This window comes from Culex quinquefasciatus, chromosome 3 (genome assembly GCF_015732765.1).
Source record: "Culex quinquefasciatus strain JHB chromosome 3, VPISU_Cqui_1.0_pri_paternal, whole genome shotgun sequence".
NCBI lineage: Eukaryota > Metazoa > Arthropoda > Insecta > Diptera > Culicidae > Culex > Culex quinquefasciatus.
The window spans coordinates 185,152,712-185,173,852 of NC_051863.1; the positions used below are offsets into that span (position 1 = coordinate 185,152,712).

The 21,141-nt window shown below is 39.0% G+C and overlaps 1 protein-coding gene across 1 annotated transcript; it reads left to right on the top strand.

The window, feature by feature from the left end:
• Positions 1-6,725: 6,725 nt before the first annotated feature.
• Positions 6,726-9,016, top strand: LOC119769346 (ATP-dependent DNA helicase PIF1-like). The gene is made up of 2 exons (XM_038261378.1): positions 6,726-8,900; positions 8,970-9,016. The coding sequence occupies exon 1, from the start codon at positions 6,797-6,799 to the stop codon at positions 8,747-8,749; it is 1,953 nt and encodes a 650-aa protein (XP_038117306.1). The 5' UTR covers positions 6,726-6,796; the 3' UTR covers positions 8,750-8,900; positions 8,970-9,016.
• The last annotated feature ends 12,125 nt before the right edge of the window (positions 9,017-21,141 follow it).

The window sequence follows — 21,141 nt, forward strand, 5'->3', positions numbered from 1 at the left end:
ATTCGAATTGAATTCAGTTTGAATTGATTTTTACTAGAAAGATACAGCGGCCATTTAAACATACTTTGAATAGCTGGTAAATTTTTGACTAGAAATTGAAGCCTTAGGGAGCGTTCTTTTATTACGTAACGCCATTTTTGCGACCGACACTCGGTCGCGGTGCTCGGGTGATTTTCCCCTCAAAATATGTACTTGACATTCCCGTCCGTGTTTGGGAAGTGCTCATTTTGCTTCCAAAATCTCTGCATTTTGAAAACATTTTAAAACATTGAATTGTTTCAATAGTAAAACTATTTTGCCACAATTGAAATTAATATTAATTGCAAATTGCTGAATAATTTTCGAATCGAATGGAACATAAATCGTGCCGATTCGATTTGAGGGAAGGAAGATATAAGCGTTTGACGGATGACGCAGTATTCCAGGGCCTTCGGCCCGGGTTTTTTGGAATGGCACCCCAGTACCTTCGAGTAAGACGTAGTCTACGTCAATATTTTACTTGATAGCTCGATCCAAAGGGACCATAATTGATCCATTACGAAATGTTGTCGTGCCAATTTAATTTTTGTTTCTATTGAATTTACAAAAAATATATTAGAAATGGTTTTGAGGCATGCTTTTTAACATTGTTCATAAAAAGAGGCATATGGCTATTGTGATAATCATATTTTTTAAAGCATAGGGTTATTACCAATATTACGTAACTCTAAATCTTTTTGACACACGTCACAACTTCTTATAAGCGTGTTTCGTAATATTTCAAGAAGCCCATATAAAATATTTCAGGAATCGTGCTCGGTCTTAATGGAACTCAGAGCGAGGCTTCTCAAGTATCTGTGCCGATGAGTCAGGGTAAGTTGTTTACTTTTAATTTGTTGATTGTTTCGATAGTGATTCAATCATTCGTAGGAATGAACGCTGCTGCATCGACAGGTGGTAAACTGAATTACAAAAAAGCTGACAATGAGTTTCGTAAAAAGTTTACTGAGAACGAGCTGGGGGCGGTTTGCAACGTATGCGAACGAATTTGGTTCCAGAACGACCTGAAACCCATCACAACTGATGGTGCGAGGGTACTGCTTCAACCTGGACATTTTGAATCTGTCGCTGGATTCATGGGCTGCCAGACATGTCGTCAGTCACTAAAAGATGGTAAAGTTCCCGTTTTATCCACAACGAATGGATTTACCTACCCAGAAATTCCACCACACCTCCCGCTACTGGACATCATCACCGAGAGGTTGATCTCGGCACGTCTGCCGTTCATGCAGATCCGACGGCTGTGTCATGCTCGAGGTTCAGTTTGAAAGCCTGTTTCAATCTTTCGGTGTTAATGTAGCATACATGTTAAAATTTCAGGCAGCTACAGCATCCTCGGCCAGGTGATAAATGTCCCAGTCGATGTCAACGAAATGGTCCGCTCGCTTCCTCGTCAATTAGATGATGACTATGCTTTCAATGTATGTATCAAGAAACATCTGATCCACAAGTCGAACTACCTTCGTGGATACATTAAGAAGTCGGTCGTGAAAGCATGGCTACGCTTTCTGATCGACACTCCACTGTACAAGCGCGAAGGCATCGTTTTGGACGAGCGTTTTTTGGAATCGTACGAAACAGACGGTATCGAGGGCGAGGAGCTGATCGAATTGGAAGTCTCGGAGACGGTCGATGTCCCAAGAGATGTTCCGAGAATTCCTCAGCGCGAAGACCGAGTTCAACTGGACATTGTCGACGATGAAGGAGAGTTGTTTGGACGGCAGCAACAGACGGTTGCGTGGAACGAGGATATGTGTCTCAACATTGCTCCTGCCCAGAACCGTACACCGACGTCGATCGTATACGACGAGTACGCTGAGGAGATGTCGTTCCCTGGAATTTACCGCGGCGAGCCAAGAAAGTTCCGAAAGGGAGTGCGCGTGACACCGTACCATAAAGCTACCAGCGAAACCCGACGGCGCGATCGCCGTGGAGCCAAACCGACTCACATTTTGTACATGGCTGTTAAGATCATGCGTTTACGTGCTCACGAAGGAGTTACCAACTACTTTAGAGTCCAAGGTACAAGGAATGTGACTCGGGCCCAGCTCAGCGACACGGAATACGTGAACAACCTGATTCAGAACCATCTTGCATGGATGAGCACTATTCCGAACTCGTCAATGTACTGGCAAACAAAGCAGAAGGACTTGTTCGCCATGGTTCGACAGCTAGGAAAGCCAACAGTGTTTTTGACGATGAGTGCTAACGAGATTCAATGGCCCGGGTTGCTGAAGGCGCTTTACAAGCTCGCGGATCAACAGGACAGGCCTGATTTGATAGATCCGTTGAATGAGCTGTCGGCATTGGAGCGAACCGTGTTGGCCAGTGAAGATCCGGTGACGTGCTGCCTCTATGTCAACAAGCTTTTCGACGTTATTCTACAAATCCTTAAATCGAAGAAGCACAGCCCGTTTGGCAAGTACTATGTCACCGATTTCTTCAAACGAATCGAGTTCCAGCATCGCGGTAGTCCCCACGTACATGCAGTGCTTTGGCTCGCCAATGACCCTCAGGAGACTGTTTCTGAACAAATGCCTGGTACATTGCTTCTCATCAACACCATTACCTCCATCAGGGTTGAAGATCTTCCTGCGCAGACGGCTGGCAAACAAATTCACAAATGTACGTTCACTTGTACCAAACGCGGGGAAAAACATTGTCGTTTCAACATACCATATTGGCCCATGCGGGAACAGCGGATATTGCTTCCTCTAAAGGCCGACGACAGTCGCCGCTGTGAGTTGAAGAAGCGGGCTGTGGAAATGCGAGATATCCTGGAGACAATGGTATTTGACACGATTGAGGATTATCTTGTTCACTGCGCGTGCACATACGAGTACTATCTCGACGTTGTTCGTGCATCGCTGAAGCTGCCAACCGTTTTCTACGAGCGTTCGATGGGTGAACTACGGACGAATCCTTTCAATGAATGGATTGCTGATAAGCTTCGTTCGAACATGGATCTGCAGTTCATAATTGACGTACAGAAGCTGTGCCACTACTTGGTAGAGTACGTCAACAAGTCTAATCGTGGCGTGAGTGGATTGCACCGTGAGCTCATCATCCTGCAAGAACAGAATCCCGAACTGGACTATGGTGAGTTGATGAAGAAAATTAGTTTAAAGATGCTTGGCTCAGTGGAAATGTGCGCCCAAGAAGCGGCTTGGTTCCTGCTACGGTTACCGATGTCCGAGGCAAGCAGAAAAGTTGAGTTTATACCGACTTCATGGCCTCAAGATCGGTCGAGGAGCAGAAAGCACCACCAGACAATGGACGATGAAGGAATCGGCGAGGACTCGACAGATGTATGGAGTAAGAACTGCATCGAAAAGTACCAAGAACGTGAAGGTTTGGAAGGCGTGTGTTTGGCAGAGTTCGTAGCTTGGTATACACTGGAGAGACGAAGCAACAGTTACACGAAAAGGAAACAAGCACGAGTGCTGCGTTGGCGCAATTTCCAAATGAGCGAGCTTACCGAATACAAACGCGAGTCGGTTCTTCTGTTTGTGCCGTTTCGGAATGAACTCCTCGACGTTCTCGATCAAAACAAGTTCCTCCAGTTGTACGATTTGCACGAAGAAGCGATTCTGGCGAAGCGAAAGGAATACGACTGTGAGTTGAACGTGGAGCAAACTGTCGAGGAGTACGAGCGTACTCTTGTGAATTTGGAGGATGGTGAACAAAACAACGCAGCAAACGAAAAACACGACGAGTTTGTTCGAACAGTCATCATGCAGCCAAACAACGACGACTTTGAGCTCCTGCCGACAAGAACATTGCGATCCGTCATCAAGCAGCGTCCGAACGTGATGTCGAAGGAGGACTATTGCGCTATGATGCGAGCCACAAACCGCGAACAACGTGCTTTGATTCTCCATACGATTCATCTATTAACTTGCTTTGAAGACCACGAGCCGTTGCAAGTTTTCTTGACCGGACCAGCAGGAAGTGGCAAAACGTTCGTGTTGCGTGCACTGATGGAAACGTTGAACCGCTACAGCCAAGAACACAACACTCGGGACAACGCAGTCAAAGTTCAACTCAACCAGCTGAACATCGGCGTGGTTGTCCTGTACAATCCATCCTGTTCTAACCAGCTCTTCGCCCAGAACTACGAGAAGCTACTCATCGAGCTGCTCGATTTCAAGCTCGATCGAGTCTTTATTGTTGGAGATTTCAACATAAATGTTGCTGCCAGTGTACCGTCGGGAAATCTGTTCGCTCTACGACAAATTAACGCAGCATTCCATCTCACGGTGCTTCCAACTGGCCCAACCCGGATTACCGAAACTTCCTCATCCACGATTGATCTGCTTATCACCGACTGTCCTCTGTCCATTACGAAATCCAAAACAGCCACGGCGAACAGCATCTCGGACCATGAAGTAGTCTATCTTCTAGCGGACATCAGGGTGCAGAAGCCAGCGCAGCAGTCTATCACGGTGAGGAATCTTCGGAATATCGACGTGTTGCGCTTACAAGCCGATCTCCAAGGCAGTGACTTCCAATAGTTCTATCGATCGAACGATGTCGATACGAAAACCGCTCTACTTGAATCTGAACTAAAGCGCCTGTTGGATGTCCATGCTCCCGAAAGAACCGTCCCTGTGCGTGACGAGAGAACGCCGTGGATGACGAGAGAAATTCGACGAGCTGTGGAGGTGAGAGATTTAGCGTTTAAGCTTTACCAGCGAAATCCGAACAGGACGAGAGGTGATCATCAGTGGCTTGAGTTCAAACGCAAACGTGATCAAGCCAGCACGCTAATCTCCAACGCCAAAAAGCGATTCGCTGACCGCAACCTTGATCCCAGTCTGCCAGCAAAGAAATTGTGGTGCAATCTCAGGCGTGAGGGCATTCACAACTCCTCCAAGAAGAACACATCGACGAACGAGATCAACCCTGACGACCTGAATACCTTCTTCGCGGAGGGACACCGTCAGCTGCACACAGAACCAGCAGACAGTGCGACATCGGAGCCCAGACACAGAACAGAAGCCGATCCAGATGCAGCTCGTTTCAACTTCCGCAACACTAGTGTCAACGAAGTCGCTCTGCAGATACAGGAGATACAAACTAATGCGACCGGATCGGACGGCATCCCGATTTCCTTTGTCAAGATGATGTGTCCTTTCATACTCCCGCTACTTACGAACCTGTTCAACGCGATCATTGAAGCTAAGACTTTCCCTTCGACCTGGAAGAAAGGAATTGTCACGCCGATCCCGAAAACGTCGAGCCCGATGCAGCCAAAGGACTACCGGCCGATTAGCGTCCTTCCGGCGATTTCGAAGATCCTCGAAAAGATCCTTCTTGCGCAGATAACTGAACACCTCAACGAAGCGAATCCACCACTACTAGCGAGCAACCAGTCCGGGTACCGAAGAGGGTACAGCACCACCACCGCCTTAGCGAAGGTGGTCCACGACATCTACAACAACTTCGACGGCAACCAGTGCACGGTCATGGTGCTGGTGGATTTCTCCCTGGCCTTCAATTGTGTGGACCACCGGATTCTGAGAAGAAAGCTGTTCGACGAATTTCTGTTTGCCAACGAAGCCTGCGAACTCATCTCGTCGTTCCTGAGTGATCGCTCGCAAGTCGTACGCATGGGAAGCACCATATCTGCCGTGAAAGGAGTACAAGATGGCACGCCCCAAGGGTCGTGTCTAAGTGCACTACTCTTTTCTCTCTACATCAATAGTCTGCCCAGTACCCTAAAGTGCGAATGGCAACTATACGCAGACGACCTTCAAATTTATCTCTCTGGATCGGTTGCGGAAGTGGACCAACTCGTGCGGCGTATCAATGAAGATCTGGAATCAATCGTTGGCTGGGCCAAGCAGAACCGCCTTTTTCCCAACCCCAAAAAAACACAAGCGATAGTATTCTGCAAGACAGGTACAGTCGCACCGCAGCAGGAGATCATCTTCAGTGGGACGGCGATCCCGCTGAGCAAAAGTGTCACGAATCTCGGACTGATCATGGACTGCAACCTGGACTGGGACCTTCAAGTGAACGACATGGTAAGGAAGGTCTACGGAACACTCAAGACCTTCAGACGCTTCGCACCGATTCTTCCTGAGCCAACACGTCGGAAGCTTGTGCAGGCAGTAGTGATGCCGTACTTTACCTACTGCGACATCGTGTATTACCCCGGGCTGAGCGCTGCGCAACGAGAACAACTCCACCGCTGTTTCAAGTCAGCGGTACGGTTTGTACACAAGCTAAGACGTCGCGACACCACCGTTCCCTTCAGAAACTCCATACTTGGACATGATCTGATGGTCAATTACAAACTCCGAATTTGCTGTTTCATGAAACGAGCATTTGAGGAGGCCACGCCCGGATACATCCTACAGCACCTACAACGCGCCAGACAGGAGCGAACGGCCGGCTTCATCGTCCCGAGGCACACAACCTCCAGTGGGAAAAGTGTGCTAGTCTACGGAGTTTCCCGCTGGAACGAACTACCAGTAGCAATCAAGCAGGAGAGACGATTCAACGCTTTCAAGAAAGCGATAGCTAGGGAAAACTAGTGTTAGCGATTACTCTGATTGCTAAGTTTATTCGCTCCTAAAGTTTAATTCAGATCCACATTACCTCCTTGCCCTGATATACAGTGTAAACTAACAGGATATCGTTTCAATAAAATTACAATTACAATTACAATTACAATGTGGCCAGCGCCTCAACAGGAAAAGCAGCATCGGCGATCGGCGGTACCACTCTGCATCATGCCTACCACATCACTATGTCACGCCGAGTTACGAAGATGAGCTTCGAAACGCTTCAGGTGTATCGGACAGAAATGCAGCGTGTCAAAGCCCACATCATCGACGAGATCAGCATGGTTGGCGCACACAACTTAAACACCACGCATCTACGGCTCCAGGATGTTTACATGAACTACGACCTTGCTTTTGGCGGTGTTATGCTCTACCTGTGTGGCGACCTTAGGCAGCTGTTCCCTGTTATGGCCAGGCCTGTGTTCAAACCTCCCGCGAACTCCATTTCAGGTGCCGTGTTGTGGCAATCGCTTACGTTTCACGAGCTTAAGCAGGTTATGCGTCAAGCTGACAAAGAGTTCTCGGACATACTCACAAAGATAGGCAATGGTGATAATCTGACAACTGACGAAGCCAAACTGATCGAAAGTCGATTCTTCACAAAGGAGCAGCTGCGCCAAGAACAGACCGAAGGAGCTGTACGACTGTTTCATCGGAACCTCGACGTGACTCGGTACAACAGCGAAGCATTGGACAGAGTTGAAGGAGTGACCTGTACAGCGGACGACACATTTGTAGGATACAAAAGTACAGAGCAACTTGCAAACGCACGTGTCAAGCTCTATAAAATGTGCCTCACCGAGACGGCTGGTTTGCAATACACGATAAAACTGTGCCTTGGTATGCCGTATATGGTCACCACCAATGTCGATGTGGAAGATGGCATTGTCAATGGAGCAATTGGTGATTTGAAGTACGTGGAAGAGAGCTTTGACGAAGACGCAGGAGAACGGATTGCAAGGATTTGGATCAAGTTCGAGAATGGGCAGATTGGAGTCATAGCGAGGAAAAAGGCAGAATCAATGACCCGTTCTAGAGCCGATATCTTGCGACCAGACTGGACTCCAATTGTGAAAAGGTCCGCGAACATCGATCTTGGAAGCCGCATCAAATGCAAGAGAATCCAGTTCCCTGTTGTTCCAGCGTGTGCTCTGACCATACACAAATCACAGGGCGGTACATTCGACAAGATTGTGTTTGACTACGACAAAGGCCAGGAACAGCAAATGGTGTACGTAGCATTGTCGCGTGTTAAGTCGCTGCAGGGCCTTTTTATGACCAACTCAAATGGAGACTTCAAGTTCCATCACGCGAAAGGTTGCAACAGCCCGAAGATGAAGGATCTGCGCAACGAACTCAAGCGTTTGGAGAATCATCGCTTGCAAACTATCGTCGACGAAGTTTCTGAGGTAATAGAGAGCAGCGAACCAACCACCACCCTCATGTCTATCAACGTGCAGAGCTTGAGAGCCCATCAGATGGATATCAACACCGATCCTGTAATTGCCCGCGTCCACTTGCTGGCACTGAGCGAGACGTGGCTGGACGACAATGCATCGATAGAGCTAGATGGATTCACGTGTATCGTCCAATCCAAGCGGATGGGTGTACGAGCGGGTGGTGTGGCGATCTACCAGAACACGACAACTCCGAACACTACTCCAGCAACTCCGCACAAGCTTGAAGTGGTAGGCGCAGAACGAAGCCAAGAGTTCAGCGAGGCAGCGAGATACGGAGATATCTGTGCAGCAAAGGCGGTGGTAATGGGCACTGAAATACTGCTGGTATCAGTGTATATCTCACCGGGAACCACCACGAAGCAAAAGCTCTGGTTTCTCTCTCGCCATTTGGGCCCTATTGCCGAACTAGATACGCCGATGGTGGTAACCGGAGATTTCAACCTTGACGTTTCCAAGCAAGACAGTAGTCGGTTCGTTGAATTCATGGCCTACCACTTCAAGTTGAGGTTGTCAAATGACGTGAAGAAAACAACAACACTTGGAGGTACGGTTCTTGATTTGACTTTCACGAAAAACATCGAGGCAGCGGTCACTCGGTACGCATCTTACTTCTCGTACCATCGACCTATGCTGTCTGTCATTCGACCAACTGCATTCAGCACATCTCAATCAAGCTAAACCGTTGTCCCTCCGTTATTGACAACACCATCGAACATGAGACGCGCAACAGAGTGATTGTGAAGGAGAGCACGTTGTGACGGTCGGCTACTCTATATCGGTCATTCTAGTTGACGGAAAAACAAAAGATTGGCGTGAAAGACCTCTCAAGGTATGAACGTTTGAAGCTTATTTTGAACCAAAACTTTTCAACGTAAATGTTTTAATATAATCATACCAGGTAGATCAGAACTTCAACCACTGAAGATGTTCCGCATTCACCCAGACTTGATAACACCACAGGAAGTGCAGAACACCTCAAGGTAGTATTAATTGAACTTAACTAGCCTACAAACTCAATATTTTAATCTATTTCAATCAGGTCGCTCTAAACATAAACTTCTACAACTACGAAGATGACGAAAAAAATGAGAATGAAACAACCAAAGATGATCAAAGGAAAAACAATAAATTTAAACATAAGAAGAACATATACCATACATTATAATTGACACTCACAAAAACACACATTCACGAACAAAATAAGTTAACTTGATCGTTATGTTGAAGTCGGTCACACACACACACACACACACACACACACACACACACACACACATTGTTACACGCTTATATGATCCCCATTTTCCCACAAATCATTACACATACCAATAGGGAAGAAACGAAATATAAATAAATATTAGATGTAAGCGGAAGACAAAGATTCATGACTATTATTAGGATAAGAAACACAGAACTCTTCCCATTATCCTTTACCTTTATTATACAAAATATGGAAACGCACACATGCACAAACACACACACACATACACAACATACACATATTTGTTGATCTCAAGAATAACTGCAAAACGATTAATTGAAAAAAAAAAAAACAAGTTGTATATTAACAGGTATGGATAAAACATCTACGATTGAAAACAGCAAGCTTAGACGGATGGATGCCCCAGGAACCTCACTTCTAGGATCACTAATAATCACATTTTTTTCATTACAGACAAACAAAGCCAAACGGTCCTTTTCAGGGCCACCAAAAAAATCACTAAAGAGTTGTGTTTCAAATAAAAATTTACCCATTTTTCACACAACACTAGAACACGATAACAAAAATACAACACAAAAAGAAATTTACGAGGGTCTTAAATAACATATTGTCTATTTTTACAGACATGGAGTCAACTGGCCCGAAACGAAACGGTGATATAAATTGGACGAATGCCTCAATATTACTCATAATTCACATATCTTTCTGCCAATAAAAGCGATTCTATTCGGAAACCATGATTCCCGTGATTATTACCTGGATCTTAGCATTAATAAATTAATAAAATCAAATAAAATAGTACCACATGATATTCAAACTTTTATAAAAATCTTGGAAGAAAACCACACTTCTCGGGCCAATTCAGATAAAATTGCATTGATTGTTTAATAGGTCAAATTCTAGAAATACTGAATAAGGAAATCAAAATCATAAACCATTTTGCAAAGTCCTTTGTCATATTGGTCATGTCTGTAACATAACCACCTGCACCTTTTTTAAATCAAGACTAGCATTTTAAATGGGTGTAATATTCAATGTTTTGCCCTTTTTAAATGTTAGTCTTGATTAAAAAGATTTCAAAATTTTTTTTTTCGAAAAGATCGGAAAATTTCACGAATGTTTCATGTATTAACATTGCTAATCGGACAATTAGTTGCTGAGATATCGTCATTAGAAAATGGTGGGTTATTTTGGTGAGATTAAGAAAACTTCAATGTTCATTTTTCTTTTTCTTCCTCAACAATACCTACAACTTTGCCGAAGACACCAAATTGATCAGAAAATTCACTCAAAAGTTACAGCTGTTTGAATATTTACATACCATTTTGGTATGGACAGCTGCCAAAATTGTATTGAGACTTGTTGGGTGAACCAATGACGCAAAATAGCTTATTTGGTCATAGGGAAGTCAAATTAAAAAATACAAAAAATTAAAATGGTCGAAATCGGCCGATTTCGTAAAGAGTTGCTGTACAGCGAAAAAAAATCGTTTTTCGTGATTCGATTATCCGAAATGATTTTTTTCCGAGGCTTTCGGATAATCGAGTCTGGGCTGTGATATCTTTGCGATTCTTGTTGTTGTTTTGTATAGCTATGGCAATTTTTGATGCAGTCTTTAATGTGAAAATGTACTACACATCATATTGTGTAGTCGATTTTTTGTTCTTAAGAAACCAAGATAAATTTTCATTTGAAACATTCCTATGAAGAGAAGTTCAAATCAAAATTTACTCTTGAATATCTTTTTAAAAAGTTGCACAATTCATGAGGAATGTTTAAATTATTACTTTTACGGTGCTGAATAGCAAACCTCTGAAATTGTATATTGTTTTGTTCAAATATTGTGTTTTTTAGCTTTGAAAATAAGGATTTCAATAGAAGTTTATGCAACAAGTAACAGTCAAATATTACAGGTTCAGCCAAGTTAGATTAATTCGACGAGTGCTGAAAAAAACAGTTCTGCAATGAGTTGCATAGAACATTGATTGAAAATTCGAAAACATTTTTGATTGGGATTTTTTCAGTGAAACATCTGTTTCTCCACTCTAACTCGGCATTCGTTTGTTTTTTTTTACCCCAAAACAATTTCGATAAGTTTTAACTTTCGATACAACTCAAATGAGTGCTATAATGAACTTTTTAGCACTTTTAATTTTGTTGATGATAAGTAGGCCATTTTTTCATTAAAGAAGGAATTGCAAAATCAATCTTTTTCATAAAATGAAAAAAAAACGCATCAATGCATAAATTGTTATCATTTGCGTGAAAGTTTCCAGAGTTTCCCTTTTCCTGCATATATTTTTTTCTGCCAAAACAACAACTTTCCCATTTGTACTCCTGAAGGAACAGCCAAAGCAACGTTTAGCACAGCGTAAGGAGAGTGAAAAACCCACCGGAGCTTATCGCAGCAGCAGCGCGCTGACCAATCCACGTTTTACACACAACTTTCTCACCAAGTTTGCATCAATTAACGAAATTGAAACGTTGAAAACTGCGGCGTGGAAAAAGGGAAAACCCACAAACACACAGAGTAAGTCGTTTGAACCGAGGAAAACTGATTAGCGAAGAAGTCTTTAAAAATAGATAAGAGAAGCTTGCAAGCAAAAAAAGTTAGTGTGTAAAAGTAGGCTAAAACAAAGCAATTGAATGGTGAAAAACGTGGAAAATGTGCGAAGAGATGAAATAAGGGGGAAAAGAGATAAATTTTGCAGGCCGGAAAGGAGAGAAATGAAAACACACAGACCCAAAACATGCGAACGAAAGAGTTCATTGCTCCAGTAACGAAACTTTGTTTTGAGTCCTTATAGCAATTGAGTATTTATAGCAATGATTCTTTTAAGCATAATTTTGACTGATTTTCTTGACTATTCAGCTGATCGGAGCTTTTTTCCAACCTCAAAGCTCAAAAATTCTTCCTCGTCTGACCGTCGTGTGTCCAAACGCCGTCAACAGACAAAACAACGAGAGAAAGAGAGCAAGAAAGTGCGAGAGGATTCCCCACAAAAGTCAATGAACTTCCAGTGCAAATATAGGCTAAACGCGTCTCTTCTCTTTCTCTGTTTCTCCAAGTCTTGTTTTTAAGTTCGTCCCTCTCCCTCTCTCTCTCTTTCTTTCCTTCTATTGCCCACGATGACGGTGTGTTTGAATTGAAATCGAAAAGTACCGTAAGTAACCGCTATTCCGAAAAAAAAAATCGTCATAACACATTAGAGAAAGAGATGGATGTGAGAGAAAGAGGGAGAGAAGAAAGAAGTGACGACGTCCGTCGGGTTTGTCGCCGGTGGCCGTCGGTTGCATCAGAAGTCACTGGTTGCATTTGTCTTCTTCTCTTGACGGAAGAGAGGTTTGAGGAAGGGGAGAAAAGGAAATTAGGAGGTCTTAGAGGTGAGTACTTCTGGTCGTCAAACGGTACCCAGAGTAATGTAAGCGATGGACGCATTGCACACATTTGAGCCTTGTGAGCAGTTGGGGTTGGAGTGACGAATGTGAGCATGTTTTTATTCTATTTGGTCATTACAAATATTGTTTTACGGTTGCTTATATCTGTTCTAAAAAAAGTCAAAATAAGGATAAGTAAGATTAAAAGAATATGAGATAAATGCTTTTGAAATGCATTTTGCAATATTTACTTAGTAATCATTATTTAACGATTTCAAACAATCATGTTATTGCCACGAATTTCGATATAATTATGAAAAAATATGAATAAAAATACTAATATCAAATTGAAATATGCCTAAAAAATATCACAGAGTCACAAGATAGCACGATGATAACTAAACAACATTCATGAGTTTTGTTTTGTGTTGCTTTTCTGGTATGCATTTTTTTTATCACCTAGAAAAAAAAAATCTGGATTTTTCCTGTTTAAAAAATGATGAAACTACTCATTTGTTAAATAAAAAATTTGTATCATTTGGAACAAAATATTTATCAAATGATAAAGAAATGTAATTATTGATCATTTTTTTAAAATGAGTATTTATAGCAAACTTATTTAATTTCAATATTTTGGGAACTATTTTAAAAAGAATGCAGTTTTAAAAAAAAAACTGACAAAAATTGAGGATTTCATAAACAAAATCTCTAGTTAAGTGAAATTTCATACAAATTTTAACTTTGTTTGATCTTATATTATAAATTGTAAATTTAAATAGTTAGGAAAAATACGATATTTTGTGAAAATTTAAGTATTTTATGAAATAAACTCCAATAAAGTGAAAATACATACTTAATTTCGCTTCGTTTAAACTGCTTTTGAGAATTTTAAAAATTCGGATACTTTTAAAAAATGTGGCATTTTATATTTTTTATTGGAAATGCTTTAGTAAAAATGAAAATGCATTTAAAATTTTGTTTTGTTCGCCATAGAGCAAATTATGAAAATTTCAATATTTTCAAAATATACGGTATTTAAACAAAAAAATAGTTACTCTGCTTTGAAACTTACTACATTATAAAAAAAACATTTAGTGAAAGTATTGAAAATTGGATTAAGTCAATTTTAGAAAGATTTCGTCCGTTATCGTCAGTAATATTATGGCCGATAGAATTATCGACATAAAAAATAACGATTAAACATCATTATCGTTAGACGCCAATGTTATTTACGATATTTTTATAGATTGACATCCTTGATCATTATACTTATTTTCAATTATGTATAATTTATAATTCAAATATTCAGTCTAAAGGGGATCGTTAGATACTTCTACCACTCAATTAATCATTATTATCACTTTTAATTGAAACGCATAAAAAATCTGAACACTAGACAATATTCAGGTCAAGGTTGTTAACGATAACCTTATTGAGGTGCGATAACGACGACAACAACACTTTTATTATTATTGTCGATACTCTAAAATGTATTTAATTGGAAATAAAAAAAAGATTTTAATAAGATTTAAATTTTTTAAATAAAATACAAAAAACACAAAATATCGTAATTTCTTTAAAATATTATTTCTTTCAAAATTTACATGTTGCGAATAAACTTTTTTTTTTATACGTTTAACTAATGAAATTTTTTGAGAACAAAGTTCTCGCAATATACCATTTTGTTGCAAATACCTGATATTTTGCTATTTGAAGCATTCAAAAATATTACCAAATAGTTTGATTTTTTACTATTAACAATGGATTATTTTAACAAATTATTTTTGTTAATAATAAGATATCTTGATTTGCTTCAAGAATATAAATATGTTTGAAAAAAAAGTATTTCTGAGAATATTATCTTTTATATTATCTTTTATTTATTTTTTTTTATCTTTTATATTTTAAAATTAAAAATTTGAAGAAGTGAAAATTAAAATTTGAGAATTTTCCCATGTTTTTAGACGATACGGTATTTTATGAAATATTTTGAGTATTGATTTCAACTAACTTTATGTTCAGAGCAAAAATAAGTAAGTTGAGGTGATATTCAGTGTAATTGTGCTCTTAATAAAATAATTTGCAAAAAAACATTTTTCAAATTTGTATGTTCAGCCATTTACTATAGCCCTTTCAGGCCTTGGGTCGTATGTGACCCAAAAATCATAAATTCCAAAACTTGTCATTAATATTCGTATGTTCCTACAAATCATAAAAAAATGCATTGTATCGCGTTTATAACCATATTAAGCTTGTTTGAACTCCTTTAAGGGTGGGTCTCGTGGCGCAAGGGTAGCGGCTTCGGCTGCCGATCCCGATGATGCTATGAGACGCGGGTTCGATTCCCGCCTTATCCACTGAGCTTCTATCGGATGGTGAAGTAAAACGTCGGTCCCGGTTTCTCCTGTCTCGTCAGAGGCGCTGGAGCAGAAATCCCACGTTAGAGGAAGGCCATGCCCCGGGGGGCGTAGTGCCAATAGTTTCGTTTCGAACTCCTTTAAAAACATTTTACATTTTTATGAAATACCAATGTACAGTCTCATGAAAAGTTTTTTGTTTTGTGAAAAAAAAATCGGTCAATACCTCGATATTTTTCAACTAATGATTGGAAAGTAACTTTACGCCTGTAAAATGCATTTTAAAACACTTTTTTCATCCAAATGTTGAAACCTAGGCTTGAAATTTCAATTTTTATACATCAATTACTACGTGACGTGACGCAACAGAGTGAGAAATAGCGAAATTTCGACCCTTTTAGGTTTCACACAAATTGATGAATCATGTTTTATTTATGATAAACATTTCGTCAGCTGTGTGCTATCTTATGACATAGATCATTTTGGTCGAAAATGAGTTAATGATGACGTTTTGCTATACTTAACAAACACTACAAGATGCTTTAACCCGATTTTGGAAACTCGCTTCCGTTTCCCGGATATCGCAATACACACTTGTTGTTGGAAAATGTGGAAATTTATCTTGTTTTTCACAAATTTATGTACACACATACTTTCTAAAGGCAATGCAACCTTTTGTTTATAAAAATATACTGATTAAGTCGATTAAACCATTGATTTGAGCTTATTTTAGTTTGTATGGGAATTGTGTGCACACTTGTGACACGTAGTACAATTTTACTTTCGAAACACATTTGTGACACGTGCTTTTTAGATTTTTGTTTACATTATTTACTGTATCTTTTAACTGGTGTAACCAAATTAGTTGAAACTTGGAGCGTTTGTTAAGCGATAATACCAAAATTGAAAATTAAAAGATAAATTCAGAAAATTCAGATGGAATTTCAGATTTGGTTATAAGAAAAGGGCAAGCCATATTTTTCCCACAAATATTTGATATTTTCGATTGAATTCGGTTAAAACAATAACAAAAAAAGATTAGTTTACCGATTACAAAATTCAATGCTGTAAAATGTACAGTCCGTATAATCTCGAATGTGATTTAAAGAAAGACTAAAGATAAAACAACATTTTTTAAAGAAATAATCAAAGGTATACTTTTTAAACTATTTCTATTGTTATGAAAAAAAAAATGCATAAAGATTTTTTTTTTATATTTTATGAGACTCATATTGGGTTGTTTTGAAATCCGAAGCACAACAAAGCACATACACTGGCAAATTTGAAATGATTTGAAGCTATATAAAACTGCTGTCACCATTCATTTTGTATTCCAAATTATCACCAGTAAATGATAATCAACTTAATCTACAATTTCAAGCATTTGTAACTAAACAAACGAATTGAAAAATGATTTTTTTGAAAAATTCAAAAATTACCCTGGATCCCGGAAATTCCCGAGATTAAAAAAAAAATTACCGTTTCCGAGGATACTCAAAGTTCGAGAAAAGTGGACGCCCTATTTCAAATATTTTTTTTTATTCCAATATTTTCAAAATATATTTTCAAGTGATAAGAAAATTTTACAAATCTCTTATTAGTTTTCAAAAAGCCGTAAGAGCCATTGGTAAACAAAGTCCTTTTTGCATCGGTATTCGACCTACTTACGAAAAACTAACATCAAAAATTACGTCCTTCAAGTGCCCCAAACTAAAAATAAATGAAATTTTGTTTAATTTAGGAGAAAAGCAAAAATTAGTGTCAGAGGTCACGGTGGCTCTTACGGCTTTTTGAAAACTCACCCGAAAAATGTTTCATTGCTTAACATTGAAAATTGAACCTTTAGTTGCTGAAATATTGGCATTATAAAATGGGTAGCTCTGGGTGAGACTAAGAAAACATCAATTTTTCTCAGAGGTGTAATCTTCAATGTTCCTAAACAAATTTTAAGGAAACTTCTTAATCTTTCCAAAAAATATTTGAAAAATCTAGAAATTGTTCTTTTTCAGTTAAAATCAAACTATCAATCAATATTGTTATTTTCGATTGGAAATTTTATTTTACATAAATAAATGATATCGAACAAGAATTTGAAGTAAGATAAATTTTTTTTTTCAAAGACATAACTTAGAAAAAGTTGCAGTTTTTTGTCCCTTTCAAGGTTGTTAGCGATGAAATTATCGAGGTTCGATAACGATAACGATAGTTATATTGTTATCGTCAGGACGATAACGATAATCTATCGTTATCGTTATTCCGATAATTCTATCGGCGGGAATTTTATCGACGATAACGGACGATAACTTATATTCAATATATTTATAAAATTGACTTAAACCAACCAAATGATGTTAAATTTTCAAGATTCCTCTCAGTAAATATTTTTTGAGAATATGGTAGGTTTAAAAGTATAAATAATAAAAAAAATCACAAAATACCGTATTTTTTAAAAGAACTCAAATTTTGATTGTTTGCAGTATGGGTAACAAACAATTCGAAATGTTGCATGCGTTTTCTGCGAGTTTTTTTTTTAATAAAATCCTTAAATTTTCACATAATACCTTATTTTCTCGAAAATACTCAAATTTTAGAAAATTCGCAATAAGGGTACCAAACGATTTGAAATTTTGCCTGTGTTTCAACTGTTTTGGAGTTTTTTTAATTTAATTCTCAAATTTTCTCAAAAAACCGTAATTTCTCGAAAATACTATTTTTTTTTACTTTGCAATATGGGTATCAAACGGTTCGGAATTTTGCATGCATTTTCGCTGTTTTAGAGTTTTTTGGATGAAACAACAGGCAAAATTTCGCTTCATTTGATACAATCATGAAAATTTGAATACTTTCAAAAAATAAGGTATTTTGTGAAAATTTGAATATTTCATTCAAAAAACTCAAAAATAGTGAAAATGCATGCAAAGTTTCGAATCGTTTGATACCCATATTGCGAATTATAAAAATTTGAGTTTTTTCAAAAATATCCCGTATTTTGTGAAAATTTTAGTAATTATGCTTTGATACTTACTACAATAATAAAAAATATATTTTAAGTGAATGCATTGAAAATTTAACATGATATTGATGGATTAAGTCAATTTAAAAAAGATTGAAATGAGTTATCGCCGATAGAATTATCGATATAACGATAACGATAACGATAGATTTTCGTTATCGTCCCGACGATAACGATACCCTTATTGATATTATTGGCCTAATATTTTCAACTATCAGAAAATGTTATTCCCAAGTTATTTCAGTCTGCTTGGGTTTAGAGATTTGTCCATTAAAAATAGTTTTTTTTATTACTTTGATTATTTCTTAAATCAATTAGAAACTGCTCTTTTTTTACATGTCAGACACATTTTTAAAGTTCCCAAACTATCGACAAGGTCATCGACCTTTTCTCAAACCTTTCCAAAATGCTTCAACCTGCAGCAACGGTCTCATCTCTGTTGACCATTACACTTGAAACCCCTTTCAACGAAAAAAGAGCTAATAAAGCCGCTCATCCTCTCCTCAGCTCTCAGCTCGCAAGGTGGCGGCCACCAACTCTTCCGAAAGTCTCCCCTCGAGGATGATCCAACACGCAAACACTTTCGGTGTTGTTTGTTCTTTTGGCCGCGGGTTAAAGAAGATCTTTTTGGTGGTGCTTTTTTTCGGGAAGAAAGCGAAATTCTGGTGAAATTTTTGTTGTTGCTTTTCGCGAGTTTCAACAAACTTAAAGTTGAATCACCTCTTTTCGGGGGAGATGTTCTGACTGTTTCTTTTTTTGTGGAGGTGTCATTGACCTTTCGTTTGATGCTGCCTTTAGTAGGTTGACTTGTGAAACAGCACTTGATTTGTTTATTTATGTATTCAAATCCATTCATCTTCTGCGAGCAGGAACAGCTGAATAATTCAGCCAATCAGCCCGAAAGCTGAAGCAGCTGATTCTGACCGTTGACCACTTTCGCCAAAGCAGCTAGAAGCTTGATGATAGCTTTTTTTTTTATTCTGAAGAAGAATTTTCAACATCATTTTTGTACTTAGAGCGGTTACAGGCAACTTGTAAGTAAAAACCTAGATCGCAAAAAGAAAAATAGTTCCAGTAGCTGCTTGCTGACAGCCTCAATGACGTGCATGTTATGCAGATTCACTCTATTAATCATTTCCATATTTGTCCCGGTTCGACGTCTGATGTGTAGTTTCAGGGGATGGGGAAGAGATTTGAGCTGTTGAGAATCTGCAGCAGACTGTGATAAAGATGATGACGATGGCGACGGCGACGACCGGTCACCGTCACCGTCGCCTGATTGATGAAGAAACGATGAAAGCTAAAACTTTTGCTTGCGCTAGAATCAAGTTGTTGAACTCTTTGAGACAATTACACTTAAGTTTCAACAGTTTTTGCATAGAAATTCAATGTTGAAGTGAGAATTTTATCATAAGCACAATTGCAAAACTGTTGCTATCTATTTTCGACTTTTTGCAAATATTGTTCCAAGAAAAACATAAATCTTCATTGACCTTCTCCAGCAACGTTTTGATTGATAAGACACATTTTAAATATTTATTCGTATTTTTATTGATCCAGTCATCAATCACAGCTGGATTAACAATGACAAATCGTCAGTTGTGTGCTATCTTGTGACAACGACCATTTAGTACTTTTCGAGAAAATCGATTTTTAAAGTTTGTTGGTAAATAATTTCAAAACTATGAATGATAGATATGAATGATATGAATGATATGAGCATGAGGACTTAACAGGTAGCTCGTGCTCGCTCATGCTCAACGTATGCGCTCACGCTCAATGAGCGCTCATCAGCAAAACAGGTAGATTTTCAGTATTGTATATGAATCTGGCATAGGCCAATTGGATTGCCACTTTTGAAGATAATTTCATCGCGAAAAAGGGACATGAACTCATCAAAGTTGCATTGGTAATTCAATTTTGGTTAACCGCGGTAAATCCATCAAATTATTCGTTGGCGTCAAACTGTCAAAAATTGATCGCGGCGGATTGCGGGGAATGTGGTAATGGTAAACTTATGAAACTTTAATGTTGTCAGCCTATATATTTTTTTTCAGAGGTTGATAATTTAGAAAATTAGTTTTGATTAATTTCCCGATAAATGTAAAATGGCTTACACGCAAGTAAAGTGTCTTAATTTGCTAAGAATCCCAGACACTCTTTTTAGCTTATTTCACTTTCAAATTTAGAGTAAACTATCAAGGAACGGAATTTTTAGGTCTTAAATAAGCTGTAAATAGGATGGTAATCGATTTTTTTTATATCAAAACATGTTTTTACTTGTGAGCACGCTCATTTCTCATTTATTTATTTGGATCGACTCCAGCATATAAATAAGATAATTATTAAAAGTAAAGTAAAATTACGCATTTTTCTAACATAAAAGACGTACTTCCCAGATGTAATATTTCTATGGTTTTTTTACTGTGTACAGATCTTAATGTAACACGAAACGAAACTATTGGCACTACGCCCCCCGGGGCATGGCCTTCCTCTAACGTGGGATTTCTGCTCCAGCGCCTCTGACGAGACAGGAGAAACCGGGACCGACGTTTTACTTCACCATCCGATAGAAGCTCAGTGGATAAGGCGGGAATCGAACCCGCGTCTCATAGCATCATCGGGATCGGCAGCCGAAGCCGCTACCCCTGCGCCACGAGACCCACCCAATGTATGTAACATGTTAATGTAACACCTTAACCCCTTAACTCTGACTCCAAAACAAGTTTCAAAACAAAAATATATGACAAATAACTTCATCCAATAATATTAAGATTAGCCTATTCAAGCCTCCATTAAAATAAAACAACCTCGAAGCTCTGCTGAAAAAAAAATTATTATCGTTTACCCGTTAAAGGTAAAAAAAATGCTCATTTTGCTCAATGAGCAAAAATGAGCGCAAGCGCGAGCAATGAGCATTTTCGCTCATGAAATAAATAAGCAAACACGAGCACGAGCAAACGAGAGCTAGCTCGCGTCGCGCTCCTCCTCACGAATGAGCGAAAAATGCTCGCTCATGAGCGGATGAGCCCTTTAAAATCGCAACACTGATTTTGGGAAAACCGGGACCAAATATAAAAAAAAACCGGTTTTGGAAATA